Genomic DNA, 20,017 nt, shown 5'->3' on the forward strand with positions numbered 1-20,017 from the left:
CACCTGCTTCTCTATCTGTGCCATTTAGCCTGGAGCATATTTCCAGACTCTGAAATGAAGTCCACTATATTTTGGGAATATCCACTCATAGAAGATTCTAGACTCAAAGGATCACTTGCAAGCTCTCTTCCCAGGTGATTCTAAGAGTCAACCCCAAGAATCTATACTTTTCTAATTTCCTTCATGATTTCAACGTCAGAGAAGAAATAACAATGTCAGTACTGTATTACCTAAATTATCATGGGATGCTGGAACACTGAAAATCTTACCAAAGTCATTTCTTCCATTCCTACATTTCCCTTCTGGCAAAAATGACTGAATTTTTTATCCAAATACTGTACGAGTAGGTTTCTATGGCATCCTTAGCCTGAGTCAGAAGCCACAGACCTCTGATCTAAAATAATTCAAGTAGTGAAGTATAACTATGTAACATGTGGTATCAGAGAAATCTTAAGTTCTTTATTTTACACAGAGGCTAGAAGCTAAGTAGATTTGCAGCTGTCAAAATGTCGCTCTTGATTCAGTCATACAAGGAAACATAAAAAGGAAGTAAAAATGGAAAAAGCACTAATTTTTCAGGTCAGATACATTTTTGTATCTGTAATCTGAAAATACATCTAGCCAACATTAAGTCATTGTCAAATTGTTTTTGCTGCATATAACACTTTGGTCATCTTGAACATAATGCAAAACCTTTTCCTTATGAATAATAAATACGTATCAAAACTCTATCAATATATAATTTTTAAGCTTTTCAACAAGAAGTCTAACAGATGTTTGATAAAATATATTAGGAGCTCACCATTTTTTTTAATTACACGACTCTGCTGTTTCATTTGATCATTTGGAACTCCCAAAATTTCTACAGTCACTAATGTGTCAGCTTTGTTAGATGATGAATGATAACTGGGAGGCAACTGGATCCCACTGATGAGCTGCACAAAAATAAGGGAATTCAAGAATTCAGCAGAATGTCAAACTGCATCACTGCTTAATTTCAAAATAAAATAGGTTTTCCAAAAATCATGATTTACTAAGTCATTTCCCACCAAAAAAAAACACAAACAAACAAACTGAAAGTAGAAAACAGTGCCAATTTTTAATTTTAACTCTTTTATCCTCAATTATCAATAGATGAACACCAGGAACATGTCTAAATTACTCCATTTTACCAATATGTCATTATAATAGAATCCACATTCTCCAAGATTGATGGTCCAACAAATATTTTTATTTTAAAAGCATTGTTATGATCCCCTTCTACTGTAATTCAGGCTGAGTCACTCCAAAAACATGAACTCTTTTCAAATTCATATTGTATATATACAACAAAAAAATTGTAAACTATAAATATGACTTCTGAAATATAAGAAAAAATACCACATAATTTCCTATGATAGCATTCTCTGACAGTATAATTTATATGTTTGGATAATTTATCATGAAATTTTACCTTACCCATTCCTTTCTATATTGTCATAAGTAACCTGAGTTTGACAAAATCAATTATTACATATATATATTAGGGACTGGATAGCAGAAAAATGCTTAACAAAGTAACTAATAATAGTTTTATTTAGCTTTCTATTAGTCAAGCTAATTGTTGAAGCACAGATTTGTTTTACTTTAAGGAACAAAGTCCGAATTTAAAAAAAAGCAGTATTTGAAGTGTACTAGTTTATAGAGTGTACTAATGTAAAAAATTGAGACATGATTTCAATTTCTGAAGATTATAATAAAGAGGAATAAATAATTGTTGTGAAAAAAGAAAGAAGAAAAGAAGGAAAAGAAAAGAAAAAAGTGCCAGTGTGTAATTTTTTCCTTCCTACATCTACAAATTATGGCATCAGCTAGAAACCAGAGTAACTGTGCAAATATTTAACAACCAGTATGGAACGGGCATTGATCAATAAGCATAATTAGATATCAAGGTAACCTGAAGAAACATTGACTGTGAAAAACTAGTACACTGATACCAGAGCCTATCAGCTGAATATAGGGCCCTCCAGGTAATAAACCCTTATCAATATGGAGAAGGTGCGTACTGAAATAGAATTTAGAGATTTATTGTTCAAATAATTTGTACACTCTGATTCACAAAGCCCTTCCAGGGACCGCTGCAAAGGATGGATGTCAAACAGAAAACCCTTAGTGGTCAACCAGATAGTTCTGCTTTCATCTACTGGTCTTATACACGAGATTTTAAACTTAGAAAATAATATCTTAGTTTTTATAAGCTTGAAAATAACTGATTTAATCCAAAGTTCTCTGTTTACAGTTGACAAAGAGTAAACCAGAAATGTTAAATGGCTTCATCAAGGACATAAGAAAGCTAACGGCAAAACTTTTATTCCCAAATCATGCTCTCCACAATTTGTGCAAGTCATAATGTAATCACAAAGCTCCCTAGAACAATCAGAACAAGAGGGGAAGACACACATGGCTATGGCAGCAGCTTCCTAGGAAAATCATCAACACTGCCTCTTTCACACCATGTCACTTACACCCCTACATGAGACCTCTCAGAATACAAACAGGTGGCATTTGTAAACATCTATGCATACCAGCTATCCTCCATCTTCACTTTCTCAATAAAAGAGCACATATATTCTCTTTAGTATTCTCAACTTGAAAAAGAAATCATTCATTCAATTAACCTCCATGTATTGAGCATATACTTTGTGTCAGTTACTGTGGATAAGGGTTGAACAAAACAGAGTCCTTATCCTTAAAGGACCCTCAGACAAGTGGGGGGAGAAAGACAAGTATAACAAGTAGATAATTATAATTTAAAGTGTGGTAAGTGCCATAATGTATGTATGTATAGGGTGTTATGGAAAAACAGAAGAAAACTTCAAAAGAAGCACAGGAAAAAGCTTCCAAAAGGAAGTGACATGTAAAGTATTGAAAAATGAGTCAGAATGCAATAGGCAGAAGAAGGACGGAAGAGTAGTCCAATCAAAGGAAACAGCATATGCAATACATAGAAGAGTCATTGTGGACAAAAAAGAAGGCTTCCATACAGTTTCAGAATGGGTTGAAAGGCTGGAAGAAGTGAGAGATGAGGCTAGAGGAGTAGGACAAAGCCAGACTAAGAAAACGATCAGGAGACACAAATAAATATTAAGTAGGCATGATAAGATTAGCACTGCAGCAAAATCTCTCTGGTTGACTTGTGGAAGATGGATCAGGACAACTGAGACAAGGCTACCTGAAAACCCCTTAGGAAGCCAAAGGAATGGAGGTGATGACAGGTAACTGATTCCTAAAAAAAGACAGTAACAAATGACATCAGATCAAGGGGATGGATAAGGAAGACATTTAAAATGAGATCTACAGAACTTAGAAATGGATTGGACATGGGAAGTGAAGGAGATGTGGAAGACAAGAATAGCTCCCACTTTTCTTGCCTGAGTTAATTGAGTCAAGGAATTTAAATAAAATTTAAAAATAAGCCTTTATAGTCCAAAAATGAGGTCAGATTTGAGTATTGTTTGGGGTTGAAACAGTGAATGTGTATAATGTGAATGTGTATAAAATACAAGGAGAATGTTTAGTTTGAGATGAGGATTAAGAAATTCTTTCTCACCCACAAATGAAAGTGAGAAAGAACCGCTTGCATATAGATTAAAAAGGAAAGAAGAAATCCACAGAAGCACAGCAATGAGATTTGTGTGGATTAGGAAGGGATCTGAAAAAGTGGCTGAAACACCCCACCTTCTCACTAGAACAACAACTAGAACACCTAGACTAGTTCCTCTAATTAGAACTATGCAATTTTTTTCATTCATGCAAAAAGGCAACAGAAAGACATTTTTCAGATATGGAAGGATGCTGAAATACCACCCACCTACATTACCTGAAAAGATTAACAGAAACTTAAAAGGCATTAAAGAAAATCAATAGAACTAAAAATATTAATGCATACTATCTAGCTTATATCATAACCAATAAAGTTAAAAGAAAAAGTAATTAATCTTACCCTTATCATAAGTATGATTGGATTACTGTCCATTAGTGCTTTATTTGGATTAAACTTTGTTTGACTATCTCTTAGGAAGTGTGGTTTCAAAATATATCCAGAACCACCATTATCCAAAAATTTCCCATTTTGAAGATCCATAGGCAGACCAGGGGTCTGGAAATTTAAGGCCACTGTGAGGGAAAAAGACTATTTTAACATTGTCAGGAAATAGAGGGTATATCTAAAGAAACGCAATTAAACAGTTTACTGAAACCTAATCATGGATTATATATCTTCGAACATTTTAAGAGCAAGCATTAGCCAAATAAGTCATGATTTTTAAACCTTTCCTTTTGCCATGTCTTTGTTAACATATGAAGGTGAGTTTCAAAATTTAATCTGCAAATTATTTTACAGCTTTGAGTTAAAAAATCAAAATGGCATACAGCATAGATTATAGAATAGCAATGTACATGTCAGAAAACATTCAGGAAATATGAGAGTAAAGAAAATCAGTACATTAAATGCTGGAAGGGAAGACACCAACTGTATCATAAACTTTCATGACTAAAGAGGTACTGTAATCACTAGAGGAGAAAGTGGGGAACAGGCAGAGCAATAATTGTTGTTAAAATATAGAAACAACTCCATATAGGCTGGTAAATAGCCACTATAATGCAGTACCACCATCTACCCCCCACTGCCCTCCCTACCATCCTGATCCCACTCCCTCCCTCTCTGAAAACCTATGGGCCTTGTCACAATTCAGCAGCAGAAGGGGTAACACCTGGCACTTTCTGACTGGTTAGTCCCACTGGTACACCAGTTGATCAATTTGGAATAAGGAGAGTCAGTCAAGGACAAATAACAAAGCTATGCAGTCTTACTTTTCAATACTATGAATGCAGAAGTGATTAAAGTACAAAACGCAGAGGTCAGTCGATTTGAAGAGGCCTTTAGCAAATCTTTCAAGCAAAGGACTTCATCTCCACTGTCCTCTTACATCTCTTTTTGGTTTCTTTTTCCCGTTCCTACAATTCCCATGCAAACCCCTCATGAATTTAACCTCCATGCTTCTACCCTCACCTAGATTTACCCTTTTCAACCTATTCAGGAATAACTTCAACTCTTGAAGCCAATGATTCATCATTGCTTGACTCCAAAACACCCAGGCTCGAAAATTCTTCAAAGGAAGCTCTTTTCATGAATCTTTCATTAATTCACAAAATGAATTTATTTTATCTTATTTTTGCAAAAAACTCAGTATCCTATGTAACATACCCATTTGACAACCTACATTCCAAAATTCTTGAGGATTAAAATTAGAAGAGTCTGCTCTTGTTGCTTTGGGATATATTCTGGTAATGAACTTTGTGGTGTGAAGAATAAATTCGTTGGCTAAAAAAAAGAAATTTATTAAAACATTGCAAAGATTTCAAATAAACTACTATGTGTATATATTTATTTAATTCTACAACAGTTTCAATAATGTTGATGTCTATTGTCCTGGCAGAAATATTTGCAATTCATGGAAATCAAAATAAATTCATGCCTTTGTTTGGCAGTGTAATTCACTGTTATTGAAAAGTTAATAATAATTTTTTATTAAACAATTTTATGTAATTATTCACTCGAAGAAAGAAACAATTGGATAATATATTTCTTTTTGTTCACAGCCAAATTAATTTCACTTTGACATAAGAGTATATAAAATTCCAAAATAAAATGCATCCATTTTTGAAAACAAAAGTATCTTTACCCATTTTGGTTTTTTTCACTTTGGTTTTCTCATTAGGACAGAATTGCACGGAAGTCATATAAAACTATGTGATGTCATCCAAGTTAATCAAATTGAATATTTAACAGATCCTCAGGGCTGAAAGGGACCTTAAAGTTACTCAACTCAGCTTCCAGCTGACCTTCTAACCACCATAGTATCTTTCCCCAAAATTCATTCAATTTCTGTTTGCATCCCTCCATTGAAAGAGAACTTGCAGGACTTCCCTGGTGGCACAGTGGTTAAGAACCCACCTGCCAATGCAGGGGACACTGGTTCGAGACCTGGTCCAGGAAGATCACACATGCTGTGGAGCAACTAAGCCCGTGCGCCACAACTACTGAGCCTGCATGCCACAACTACTGAAGCCCGCACTCCTAGAGCCCATGCTCCTCAGCAAGAGAAGCCACCACAATGAGAAGCCCACACACCACAAAGAAGAGTAGCCCCTGCTCACTGCAACTAGAGAAAGCCAGCATGCAGCAACAAAGTCCCAACCCAGCCAAAAATAAATAAATAAAGTTATTAAAAAATAAAAAAAATAAAAGGTATTTGTTCTTAAAAAAAAAGAAGAGAGAACTTGCTACCACCCAATACCTCTCTGATTATTTCAAATGTTTTCCTTACAAGGAAAGGAAGACAATGTCTATACTTGAAGCACACGCACACACACACAGACACACACACACACACATGAGTCTGTTTCAGTTTCTATACATATTCTTTACGTTTCTACTTAAATTTTTTTACACATTTCTAGTAGTTGTATTTAATCACTTAAGATTCAAAACTAATTTACACCATTTACCATTGGACACCCCTCAAATTTTTGAACATAGATTTTATGTTTCTCCAAGGTTTTTATTCTTTCACTAAGCAGATCCTTTTCCCACAACTATTTCTGCTAATATGGTGACCAGTCATGGAAGAAATGGTTATTGCCTATGTCCACTTTATTTGCTCTTCAGGCTAGAATAGAATCATTGCCACTCTCATCCTAAAAACTGTTCTTTAGGAAGCACTGACAGGTAAAAAATTACAGTTACTGAAGTTAATAGTAATTACAGTTAATTTAATAAACACTCAATTTTAGAAGTTATCCTCTCCTTGAGGAAAAGTTCACTTTGAAGCTACTCATGTACAAATGCACTTTGTGTGTCCAAGTGTCATGATCCCTTATCCAGTCCTAAACTAGATGTCTATCTGTTGATAAAATACGTACTCTTCTGGGTCTTAATTTTTTTCATCTACAAAGCAATAAACATGAATGATCACTATGGACCCTTAACATGATTTTGTTACTTCTGAGATTTAGAAATTAAACATGCTATGTTTTCACATAGCATGAGAAATGTGAAAATTAAATAAGAAAAAATAAGAAAACAACATATAATCTCACCACTCAATTAATAACCCTGATAACCTCTTGGTATATATATATATTTCCATTCTTTTGTCATATGTATATACTTATTTTTAGTTGAATCTTATTGTTTATTCCCTTTTATAAACTTCCATTTTTTAACTTACTAAGATAACACGAAAATCACTCCATTTCAATAATATTCACCTACGACATTATCTTTAAATGACTGAAAAGCATTCACACATATGAAAATTTCTGTTTCTGATTTTTCCCTATTATAAACTTAATGATGTTTATTATGTTTTTAATGATAGACATCCTTGCAGAACATCTTTGCCCAATCATTAATTATTTACTATTAACTTTTGGCACAAGAAAAATATTCTATACTCTTTCCAAAGAAACGCTGATGCTATATTTTATGACTGCCCTGAACTACCCAGTCCCTTTTCAGATTTTGAGCAAGTGTTTAATATGAAGAGAGTGAGAGAATTATAACGACTTCTGCTGTGCCCAGACGTCCTGTCCCCAGGAACAACAACAACAAAAACTATCCGATAGTTTGAAACAGTGGAGGCTAGTAAAGTAGGTCATTCAAATTCAACTCTGTTGACAATAGTTCACAGTAAAAAATACGCCCTATATCACAACCCAACACCACACACACACACACACACAAAAATTGTTTCACAAAACAATACTTATTCTTCCTGCCTACAATACATCTTCTCCATCCTATTATTTTGTTCTATTCCATTCCATTTTGTTATATTCCATTCCATTCTACTCTATTCTATTCTTTTAACTGTCATTTAGATCTACTGAATTGACTTTTGGTCACAAGCCTCAGTTAAAAAAAAAAAAAGCCCTTTAATATAGGATCTTTCTAATAGGCAGTTTGAGGAGATAAGCTAAAGCATGCCTCAAAACCCTGGGGTACCGATGGCCAGCCAAATGAGGTTAACCAACAAATATACCAGAATCTGCAATTCCTAATAGCCAACAGCTTTTCTCAAGTTAGTTGCCGGTGCTGATTTCTCTGCCATGGTGCTTCTACATAAGATGGTAGATTGCAATTTTTAAAAAGGATATGGAGAGTCACCTGATTCTGAAGTTAATTGACTGTTGAGGCACAGGGTAGGCTGCCCCTAAAATGTGCTTCAGTCGCCTATTGATTATTTTGAATTAAAGTGACTTAAGAAATGGCCAATGCAAGAGGGACACTCTATCCCTCCTTTCTGTCTCCTTCTAAGGAGGAAATAAATGTCTCATGTGAAAGATGCACTCCCTGCGTCTGAACATAGGACACCCTTCCCACCAAAGACAGGGAATTCAGGGCTGAGAAGACTGTGAAAACAAACTTTGTGACTTCTTTAATTTACTACCCCAAGCCCAAACGCTGTTTGAATTCTTCACTAATTGGTCACCAAAAACCTAAATTTCTTTGTCCTGTCAATTCCTCACAAATTTATTGTTTCTTTGTCTAAAAAGTATAAAACCTGCCTACTTTGGTCACTTCTTAGGTCCCATTTCTATGAATTAAGTTTTGTTTCTTTTTCTCCTGTCAAAACTTGCGTCTGTTTTATTAGTAGTCCAGCCACAAGAACTCAAGAAGGATAGAGGGAAAACATTTCCCCTCCCGACAGACCATCCCTTTTTAAGTTGATGATATTCCCTGCCATATAAGTCTGAGAAGAAGGTAGCGTCTTCTTCTCATTCTCTTTCCCTGTTGTGTCTCAGGCTCTACACCAAGCAGAATAGACTCACCTCAGATGCAGAGTCAGGAGACAGTGAAAAGAAGATGCAGAGACACATGGTCCCTCTGCAGGTACACAGCCATCTGGCAGTCTGGCCTGGGTACCATTTTTTCCCTCTTCTTCACCTTAGAGATACAGCCTTCCAGTCTATTTAACTCTACCTCTTAGATGCCCACCGAGTCCACAAAGTTCCCCCTGGCTCCAGTCTCCCTGCCATAAGCCTTTATCATCTCCTCCCTGCAGGCAGTGTCACCCTTATGCGCTAACAGAGGCATCTTTCAGAAACACACAGGGGATCATGTGACTCCTGAGATTTCAATCTCTTCCTACTCACTTTGGATTGTAGGACAAAGTTCAAGTTCCTTGTAATTTGGCTTTGCCTACCTCTGTAGCCTTGTCACTGCTCTCCCATGTAAACTGCTCACCACAGCCCCTCCCAACAAAGTGTCCATACTGGACATTCTCAATCAAAATTTCATGACTTAAGTAATGGTTGAGTTCTGTGAAATAAAACTTAATGCGACCTGAGGCATATAACCCTTTTTAAAATTTGTTAAATATATTGAAATTGTACTAGAATATAGTTTTTGTAAACATCATTGACCAATTTTGACACCTTAAAAGTGAATATAACTTGTTTAAACACTTTATCTATTTGAATCATAAGAATTTACCTCTCAACTTTGAAAGTTTTCGGGCTTGTGACTCCCCAATAGAGTTACTTTCATTAAATTGTTGATACAGTCTTGAATGGTGAAAACTTCTGAACTTCTCAATTTTAGTATAAATAACAAGATCAGATAGGGCCGTAGCTATTTTTAACTTTGCGGTGAAAAAAAAAGGCAATAATTTCACATTTTTGCACTAATCATTTGAAAAATTATTTTTTCAATAAAGAAAATACGCTTTCAAATCAATGATTTTAGTCTTTTCATAAGATTATATCCTCAAAAACTATTTGAATTGGGTCAATGTGAATATGTTCTATTATGATAACATTTAATGTCAATTATGAGACAACCTAAACCTAAAATTCCAATTAATGTAGTAAGTATTGAGGATGGCAATTATTTCTATTTCCTTTATCCCAAAGGTCTTAGTTTAGTATCATGAATTCTACAAATTCAAGAATCTTAGTCATGAGTAAATATATTTCCAATGTGATCTAACATTTTGGAATAACTTCTGTTGTATAGTACTTTATTGCTCTTCTATAGCCCAGTATCTATACCCTCTGCACTTCTGTTAGCCCCTTCCAAAGTGTTCTTTTTTTTTTTGGAAAACACTTCTTGCGCATGCTCAATCCATGTGCTTAAGTGTCGGTAACGTGGACTGGGCCTGGCTAACCAGATCTCTGCACTCCCCACAGTAAGTGGCTCAGGGATGTGCACAGCTTGGATCATAGCCAATGTACAAAAAGAATCTGCTTGGTCAGCTGAGAGATAGACAGGCCTTCCACTGGATTTGAATCTGAAAGCATGTAAAACTGAAGCTTTGCAAAGGCTTGCACCAACATAGGAAAAGTAGGGCCAAAGTTGGAGAAAGAAATTTCTGTGGACTTTGCTTGATACACTTGAACCAAGTCATTCTTGAAATTAGAATCCCTTTCCCTAAACTTTCATTTCTGTGGACCAATTGAATTAATTCACATTTTACTTAAACTAGCTGAATTAGTTTTGTATCCCTTGCAACCGTGTATACCTTCCTTTGTCATGCTAACTTGTATACTTAAAATACTATATAATATAAACAGTGCTTTTCTTGTCTCTGACAGTATGATCTCCTTCAGAGCAGATACACTATCTTTTGTACACTGCACAGTGTCTAATACATAAGAAGGCATAATATTTGTTGGCTGTAGAGAAAAAAATAATTACAAACAGCTAATACAGGAAGAGATGACTTCTAAAACTTCTTCCCCACTGCTAGTTTTTTCCAAACAAATTTTAAATAATAGACTGAAGTTATTATAAGTAGGAAAAAGATGTTTTCCTCCAAAATGTTTTAAAACTAATCAACAAAAAAACAAGATAACTTTTCAATCGCTTGTAAGGCTTTCACAAAACCTCATCTCACCTTTTTCTTGAAGAGTGGAATTCCGACTGCCCTTTTTGACGCTGCCTCCTTTTCCAAATCATCTTGAAAAGCATCCAATGGTTCTGGTCCTTTGGCCTCATTTTCCTCCTCCTCTTGCTCTGCCTCCTCTTCTTCTTCACATTCCTCTACCTGACCATGCTTATCAGAACCTTTCCTTTCACGGGTTTCCCTTAAAGTTCCTATTTTCTTGTTTCTAACTAATATTTTGAATTTTAATGCCTACAGAAGCAATTTGAAAGAAAGATACAATTACACATGCACAGGTAAATTCGCATTTGTCATTGTCATGGAAAAGTCTTTCATCATATTTTCAATTTGCCCACAGTAGTAAGATATGTAAAAGCTCCATCTTTTTTCCATAGTCCTAAAAACCTAATAGAAAGCAGTGATATTACTGTATTGACCAAAATTCACCAAAAAATACACCTGTAATGATTGGGGCTTTCTTTTCTTTTCTATTTCTTCTACATTCCATAAATTATTACTATGCACAAATTTGAAATACATGAAAATTATATATATATAATTTTCTATAATTATTAAAATTATATATATAATTTTATATAAATTATTATTTATATAATTATATGTGTGTATATATATTTTTTTCAGTGTTACAGAAGTTAGAATGTTATAACTTCTGGTAGTGAATGCTTCAGGTCATCACTCTCTTATCCAACATTAAAAAGTATTATATGAGATCAGGTATACAAAAATATCTATTATAGTATTTGACACCTAGTAAAGACTAAATTTAAGCTAAAGATTTATAAATCTTCACATTTCAACTGTACTGCATACGAGCATCATCAACTTAGTATTTCCTGCCCATCAAAACTAGGAGCATGGCAAAATTCACCATCTGGGTCACTCATTCTAAATTCAAAGCCTTCTGGTTCCTTTCTTTCACTTACTTATTTCTGCCCTTTTCACATATTCATTAATTTAACAAACATACTTATTCAGTGCCTGCTACATTGTACATAATGTTGCTGGGATCTACCCTATGAAGAAAAATTCTTTTCTTTTTTTATTATAATGTTTCTATTTGTTTGTTTGTTTATTTTTGGCTGTGTTGGGTCTTAGTTGTGACACGCGGGATCATTGTTGCAGCATGCGGGACCTTTGGTTGCGGCAGTCAGGCTTCTCTTTAGCTGTGGCGCGCAGACTCCAGAGCGCATGGGCTCTGTAGTTGTGGTGTGTGGGCTCCAGAGCACTTGGGCTCTGTAGTTTGTGGCACGTAGGCTCTCTAGTTGAGGTGCACAGGCTCAGTAGTTGTAGCACGTGGGCTTAGTTGCCCCACGGCATGTGGGATCTTAGTTCCCCAACCAGGGATCAAACCCATGTCCCCTGCACTGGAAGGCAGATGCTTTACCACTGGACCACCAGGGAAGTCCCTAAAGTTCTTTTCTTCAAGGAGCTTTGACTGCCCTTCTCTTTGTCATCCTCAGATACCCACTCAAATTATTCCATCATCTTGTGTCTTCTCTCTTTTACCATGACCCTCATGTTACTAATACAGGGTTTACCAAAGTGCACTCTGCAACCTCAAATATCAAAAGCATCACCTGGGGTGCTTGTTAAAAGAACAGATTTCTGCAATCTACTTCAAAATTAGAGAACCAGAATCTTGAATTGTGGGACAGAATTATGTCTCTTTAACAAGTCTCCAGGCAATTCTTTTGTATACTGAGGGCTAAGTGCAGTATGAGAAAATGACTTTATCTCTAATTTCTCATTTACTCATTGGAAAGCATCTCCTTACTTTAGTGTGAAAGCAAAAGCTTTAATGGAAATTATATATCTGAATACTAAAAAATAGATTTCTAAATAATAAGAGGAGGAATTCTATTCCTAGAAAACTGAAATTATTATTATAATTTCCTGAATTAGACCATGACTCTTAGATTTAATCTCTGATGATGTGTTTATAGCACTCTGCACAAGTTGTTTAATATTTCTTTTCTGTCATAATTGAACACATTTAGCCTGTGAGCATTCTCATCAAGTGAAAGAGTCACAGTTTGTCCATTTGTTCAGTTTATTTTTCTCTGTCTTAATTCTATCGTGAGTCCTATACTTCTTGTCCTTAGTGTCATAACACTTTCATTTTTAAATTTTCTACTCATCTAAATAAAATAAAGAAAAATATAAAGGGGGATATTCAAATATTACAAATATATACTATGTCTACCAAAATGATGACATGTCAAAATTAAACTATTGGTTGTTGAAAAATACTGTCATTCAAAAAAGAAAAAAGTTCATTTATCTCCTGATAAAATTTGGGGTGAGGAGAATGGACCAGCAGAGGAAACTGAAGAGTGGCCAGGGAGGAATGAGGAAAGCCTGAAGAATGTGGTGTTACAGAAGGAAGTGTTTCACGGAAAGGAAGGAGGCATCCATAGCGTTGAATGTTGTCAAGGCAAGAAGTCAGAGGAAGGCTGAAATAGGTCCGTTAGAATTTACTGGTAGGGGGGTACTTCTATGGTGGTCCAGTGGTAAAGAATCTGCCTTTCAATGCACGGGACATAGGTTCAATCCCTGGTTGGGAAACTGAGATCCCACATGACACGGGACAACTAAGCGACACAGCTACAGAGCCCACATGACCTGGAGCCTGCACTCCACAACTAGAGAAGCCCATGCGCTGCAATGAAAGATCCCACAAGCCTCAACAAAGATCCCACGTGCTGCAACTAAGACCCGATGTAGCCAAAAAAAGAAAAAAAAAGATAAAGAAAATAAATATTAAAAAAAAAAAGAATTTACTGGTAGGAAAGTGATGAGCACACTGAAATACTTACTTGGTGCACGAGGAAGAGGAGCCTGAATAGGTAGGTTGTGAGGAGACAAGGAAATGAAAATTTGGGTTGAGAAAGGAAATAATAAAATAAAAAGATAGCTGGAGTAGAAATTGAATCCTGAGGGTAGGGTGTGGGTGCTTTTTTTTAAACCAAATACTTGAGTATGCTCAACTGAAGATGGTAAGATGCCTGTAGAGACAGGGACATTGAAAAGAGCAGAGTAAAAAAGGGGGAACCTGCCACCCAGATGCTGAGGTACTGGGCATAAATTCTATTTACAGCCTAGATCTTTGCCTCTTTCTTAGCCTTTGGCCTGTAAAACATACCAAATTCCTGTGGTCTAATGTAAACTGACTTGAAATTTTGGACACATGGGATATGACGCACAATTAAAATGTGAATTTTTAGGTGTATCTCTATATATTCTCTTTATCAAAAATGTATTCACCTAAATGCTCACGGGACTATTTCCTAGGAAACACACTGCAAAGATACACCTCTATAAATAATCAAAACTAAGCATTTGTCGTTGATCTCTAGCCCAGTTTCATGGGCCAATACAATAGTAGCATGTTTTTTTCTCTTTTTCTTAACCTGAGCTTCTCAGACAAAGTGTTACCTCTGGTGAAGGTAATTTGTCCGGAAAATCATCAAGCGTATCAGAAAGCAAGGCGTCTCCAAAAGTAGACTGCAAATTGTCTGCCATCACTTCTTGTTGGGAAGGGGAGCAGTGATTTTCTAAAGAGAGCACCACTGGGTAGTCAGATGTCTAAAAAATTAACCATAGTACAGTTATTAATCAAAACTCCTCAATAACTTTAAATGCAATTTATAGAAGCACGTAATTTTAAAACATTTCTAATGTTCAGTACCTTCGCAAAATAATTACGTTTTCTTTAAACTGAAAATAGTTTTGAGTCTGACAAAACAGGGAACATTAAATCTGTATAAAAAGGAAAATTATTGCTATTTGCATTAGAAGTATAAGAAAAAAACTGAAGCACCCAACAGTGGGTACTTGTTTAAATAAATTATGGCATATCCTTTTAAAGGAATGATATAACTCTGTCACAAAAGAGGTAGAGCTATATATACTCTACAGAAAGTTATCTATGATCTAGTCTTATGAAGAAAAACAAGTTGCCAAAGAGTAAGATTCTACATTTTTTTCTAAACTACATATATATGTTTAGATATTTTTAGGAAAAACTTTAACCCTGGTAAGTTTTAAAAAAAGGTTAATTTTCCACTTTTTCAATTTTAAATTCTATAATCAAAACTCATTTCTGGGGCTTCCCTGATGGCGCAGTGGTTGAGAGTCCGCCTGCCGATGCAGAGGACATGGGTTCATGCCCCGGTCCGGAAGGATCCCACATACCGCGGAGCGGCTAGGCCCGTGAGCCATGGCCGCTGAGCCTGCGCGTCCAGAGCCTGTGCTCCGCAGCGGGAGAGGCCACAGCAGTGAGAGGCCCACGTACCGCAAAAAACAAAAAAAAACCAAAAAAACCCTCATTACTTTATAATTAAAAACAAAGATAAAGATATTTCAAATTTTTAATAATAAAGAGTATCTAGTAAGTAAAAGTGACTCTACAAAGATATTTTCTGCCCTTAGTCACCATTGTAACTTTTAAATTTGTCACAAAATAGTGAACAGCACTCCTTTTGGGATCTTATTCAAAATTTTTTCTTTATTTTGTTTCCATATATAATTATCAGGACACAAATTTACCAATTTAGAATAACAAGGAAAGGAATTGCAAGGTCTGCTGCATTATTACAGACCTTTGATATGTATGTCATATGTTATATATATCACATATGATATTATGCCTTATTAATGCATGAGTATATTAATTTCTTATGGCTGTTGTAACAAATTGCCATAAACTTGGTCACATGAAACAACAGATATTCATCTTTTCACAATTCTGGAGGCCAAGATTTTGAAATCAGTTTCACTGGTTAAAATGAAATCAGTTTCACTGGCTAAAATTTCAGCAGCTTTAGGGGAGATCTGTTCTTTGCCTTTTCCAGCTGCTGGTGGTTGCCAGCATTCCTTGGCTTGTGGCCACATCACTCCAATCTCTGCCCCTCATCTTCACATTGCCTCTTCTTCTGTGTGTATTAAATCTCCCTCTACCTCCCACTAATAAGGATACATATGATGGCATTTAGGGCCCACACAGATAATTCAGGACAATCTCTCATCTCAAGATTCTTAACTTCATCACACCTGCAAAGACCCTTTTTCCAAATAAAGTAACATGTAAATGTTACTTTAGGAATTAGAACCTAATACCTTTGGGGTTCAGCCTAAAAAATGACCTTCTCATAAATACCCATGTACGTATATATTGACTCGGTCTAATATTAAGAGAATACTGTAAAATTGTTTTCCCAAATATAATAAGTGATCCTGAGACTAGGCAAAGTGAAGGCCTAGCAAATGGATTTCTTGATTAGGCCCTGACTTCACTCACTGGGAAGAACTCATTTTTTTTTTGTCTTCTGTGGTCCTTGGCTCCACCCTCTGGGAAGATCCTCTGGCATTATCCTCCTTGTTCATATCTAAAGCATGTGCTGAGGAGTTGGCTTTCCTTAAAGCCAAGCCACTTTTGCAGCTTACTTCCTGACCAAGGGTTGTTTTAAGGTTCACCTAACAAGTCAGACTTATGTTTGGTTTAGTTTTTAGCAATACAACTTCCTCAAAAACTTCAATTTCATATGTTTGTTTCTAGTAAGTCACATGTGTCAGTAACTATATCCAAAGTTCTTTCCAAGCCACAGTTATCAAGTCTATTTTATTTCATTGTTCTCTCTTCCCCAAATTAATGGTAACTATATTGAGTAAAAAGTTCAACCTTCTATCTAATCTTTGCTGCAAAACTGTGTCACATTATCCAACTGAGAAGTCTCATTGAGTCTGTTGCTCAAAGCCTTTTTTTTATTCCATCGCTTACTCTTTGGAGTCTTAGAAGCTGTAGGGGTTTGTCCATCCTTGCAAGGCATTTTAATTTTAAGATTGTCTCTATTTCCTTTTATTCCCTCAGTTACCCACCCTGAATGAAGTGAGAGAGTTTGCTACTCAAATATTTGGGAAGAGTATTTCAGATGAAGGGAATAGCAAGTGCAAACGCTTTAAGATATGTCTGAAAAAGGGTAAGGAGGCCAGAATGGTCACAAGAACAAGGGAGAGGTCAGAGAGGTCATGGAAAACAGGTCATGTAGGGCCTTGTGAGTCAAGGTATGGACCTTAGCTTCTATTTTGAGTGGGATTGAAGGGTTTGAAAAGCGGAATGACATGACTTGACTTACCAAAAAGTCACTCTGGCTGATATATTGAGATGGAACCACAGAGGAGGACGGAGGGAAGCAGGAACCCTGGATAAGAAGCCATTGTAATAATCCAAGTGAGAGGTGATGGTAGTTGACCAGTACAGTGACAGTGAGAATGGGGAAAGGGATTAAATTCAGTGTATATTTTGAAAGTAGAGTCAAGAGGATTTGCTGAAGAACTTATTGAGGGGGTAGAGAGAAAAGAAGGGACTGTTAACGTTGACAACAATGATTTAGGCCGAACACACAAAAGTTAACATTAACTGAGATGGGAAAGACCATGGGAAAAGTGGGACTAGGAAAAAGAGGAATATTATCTGGAGCTCAAGCCTAAACATGTTAAGTTAATTATACCTATTAAATATGCAAGTGGAAATGTCAAATCGGGAGTTGTCTATATTGGTGTAAAATTCAAGGGAGAAGTGTGGATAGAGATATAAATTTAGAAATCATCAGAAATTAGTTGTTTAAGAGAATTAATGCCATATATCAAGGTTTTATACTAAGATAAATTTTTAAATATTTTATATTTATTTTGTGAATATTTAGTATTTTATACCCTATTTCTAATAAATAATGGAGCAATTGATTTAACTGTGTGATTTTAAGTTATGCTTATGTTTACAGATAATATATTGACTTATTTAGGAGTACTTCCGGTTTTTCGAATTTGTAAGTTTAATTTATTAGATATACATTAAGTACTCAGTAAGATTTTGTTAATTAAATCTCTTCAATTGCACTATGGTTGAAGTACTTAAGAAAGAAATCACATATACTAAGTTTAAAAAAACAATTTAAAATGTCTGAAGGTACTGAATTAGCCAAGCTTGTCAATGGAATCAAGTAGTATTCAGAATTCAATGACTGTTAAAACCGGCTCAATTTATAGAGGAGGATTTTTAAGCTGAATTAAGAAGCTCTAGAAAGAATTAAATCTTTGAATCTGTAACTTAATACATTTAACAATAATTTTGAAATCCAAAGTAAACTTCTAAACATTCTTTTCTGTATAAATAGCTGACATCGTAGTAGAAAAGATGCCAAAAGTTGAGATAATACATTTTTGACTTTTGTGTCTTGAAACTAAAATATTCGAATGTTGGTAAAATATTTACTATTACATAGGCCAGTATTTCTCAAACTGTTCTGGCCATTAACTCACGGTAAGAAATATAATTTATATTATGACACAATACACACGTGTACACACATACACACACACACATAATATATATTATATAATTAAATAAAAAGTCCCATGAAACTCAAGAGGGGAAAGTATGGGGGGGTGGTGGGATGAACTGGGAGATCGGGATTGACATATATACACTAATATGCATAAAATAGATAATAAGAACCTGCTGTATACAAAAATTTTTAAACTTTTTTTAAAAGTTCCATGAAACCACATGTACCTTACTACCTGAGATTAACTTTGATAAATCTACCTTTAATGATATACTACATGGATTTCACTGCCGACTAATGGATCATAACCCACAATTGGAAATATTACTGATCTAAACTAAGGTCAAGCATTATAGGATTTTGAAACAAGTAAATTATCTTATGTTTACATAACTGTAATTTAACAAAGATATGCACGTACTATGAATGCGTATTTGTGTATCGCTCGGATAACAGTTTTAAACAGAAGCTTGCTGGTGAATGTATAACCATGGTATACAACAGGTTCATTTTGTGATCCATCCCAGCAGTCAATTTCCAGACAACGGCATCCTTTCAAAAGGGCACTAGTAAAATTTAAACAAAATAAATGGTCATTCCTAGATTATGGGTTATACCTTTAACAAAATACTACATGAATTTCATTCGCTACTAATGGATCAAAACCCTCTATAGCTTTGTGGGAAAAAATTTTTTCATGGAGGACAACCTAAATAATACTGATTCTTGCTACATCTCTAGATAGGTTTAATTTTATCCTTAGATCAAGCCAACCTTTACCAAGCTGCTTATTTTAACTACACGGTTTGGTCCCCGGCAAAATGTTTTGAGTGGATTGCACTGTGTCATGCCAACCCTTTTACTCAGAAGCATGTAAAAGAAAGTTGTCTCTCCCCCAGCGGTGGTGTGGAGGGCACTTTTCAGTGTCTCACACTGAGTGAAATGAATGAATAATGATGTGGGAACGAATAATGAAAATTTGTCTCTCACTCAGGAAAGAAATTCTCCACTTAAATAAGTTTAAGGGGCTTTTTGTGGATTAAAATATTTAATGCAGTTAATATTAGTTTTCCTCTTTTAAAGAGGAGGAAACTGAGACACAAAAAAGTTATATCTATCATATAATTAACAAATGAGAGAAAGGGAGGAAAGATTAGCACCAGAAACTTAAACATTAATAGGTAAACATTGCATTACACCACCTCTCATAAGTAGAGAAATTTTGAAAGACTTGCATTTTGAGTGTACCTTCCACAGGTGTGTAAGGAAATAGAGGAAGAAATACAATTAAACTTAACTTTAAATTTTCACATGGGTGGAACACTTTCTTGGAATTCAGAAGTAATTTTCTGTATTTCTAAGTCAACCTGTTTAAAATGTGTAGTTTCTCTCTTTAAAAAATTAATATAATGAGGTATGAATAGAAATTTCTGTAATAAAAGTAGAGCTATGAATGGGGCAATCTTTACAGGACTCTAAATAGATACATTTCTGAGTTTGTGGATTTATGTATTTACTTAGATTTTAAACTGGAGAAGTAATATTAATTTCTAAGTTTGATGTTATCATGGGATTATAAGATACCTTTTCTATGATTTTTCCTAAGTAATATTACCCAATCACATAGCTTTGAATATCACCTATATACCAGTGGCTTCCAATCCTATTTTTCCAGTCTGGATACTTCTTCTAAATCCCAGACACATACACTCAACTGAC

General features: G+C 35.2%; 1 protein-coding gene across 1 annotated transcript in view; it reads right to left on the minus strand.

Annotated features, from left to right (window-relative positions):
• The window catches only part of PLCZ1 (phospholipase C zeta 1), a gene marked incomplete at both ends in the record, with an annotated part of 47,810 nt that overhangs the window by 10,973 nt on the left and 16,820 nt on the right, over positions 1-20,017 (minus strand). Inside the window, 7 exons of the mRNA XM_081249196.1 lie at positions 803-935; positions 3,983-4,155; positions 5,246-5,362; positions 9,539-9,686; positions 10,941-11,180; positions 14,388-14,537; positions 18,720-18,864. Of these exons, the coding sequence (XP_081105322.1) occupies positions 803-935; positions 3,983-4,155; positions 5,246-5,362; positions 9,539-9,686; positions 10,941-11,180; positions 14,388-14,537; positions 18,720-18,864 (1,106 nt within the window). The remainder of the gene's footprint in view (positions 1-802; positions 936-3,982; positions 4,156-5,245; positions 5,363-9,538; positions 9,687-10,940; positions 11,181-14,387; positions 14,538-18,719; positions 18,865-20,017) is intronic.

Source organism: Mesoplodon bidens, assembly GCF_964165515.1.
Source record: "Mesoplodon bidens genome assembly, chromosome: 11".
In the NCBI taxonomy this organism is placed as follows: domain Eukaryota; kingdom Metazoa; phylum Chordata; class Mammalia; order Artiodactyla; family Ziphiidae; genus Mesoplodon; species Mesoplodon bidens.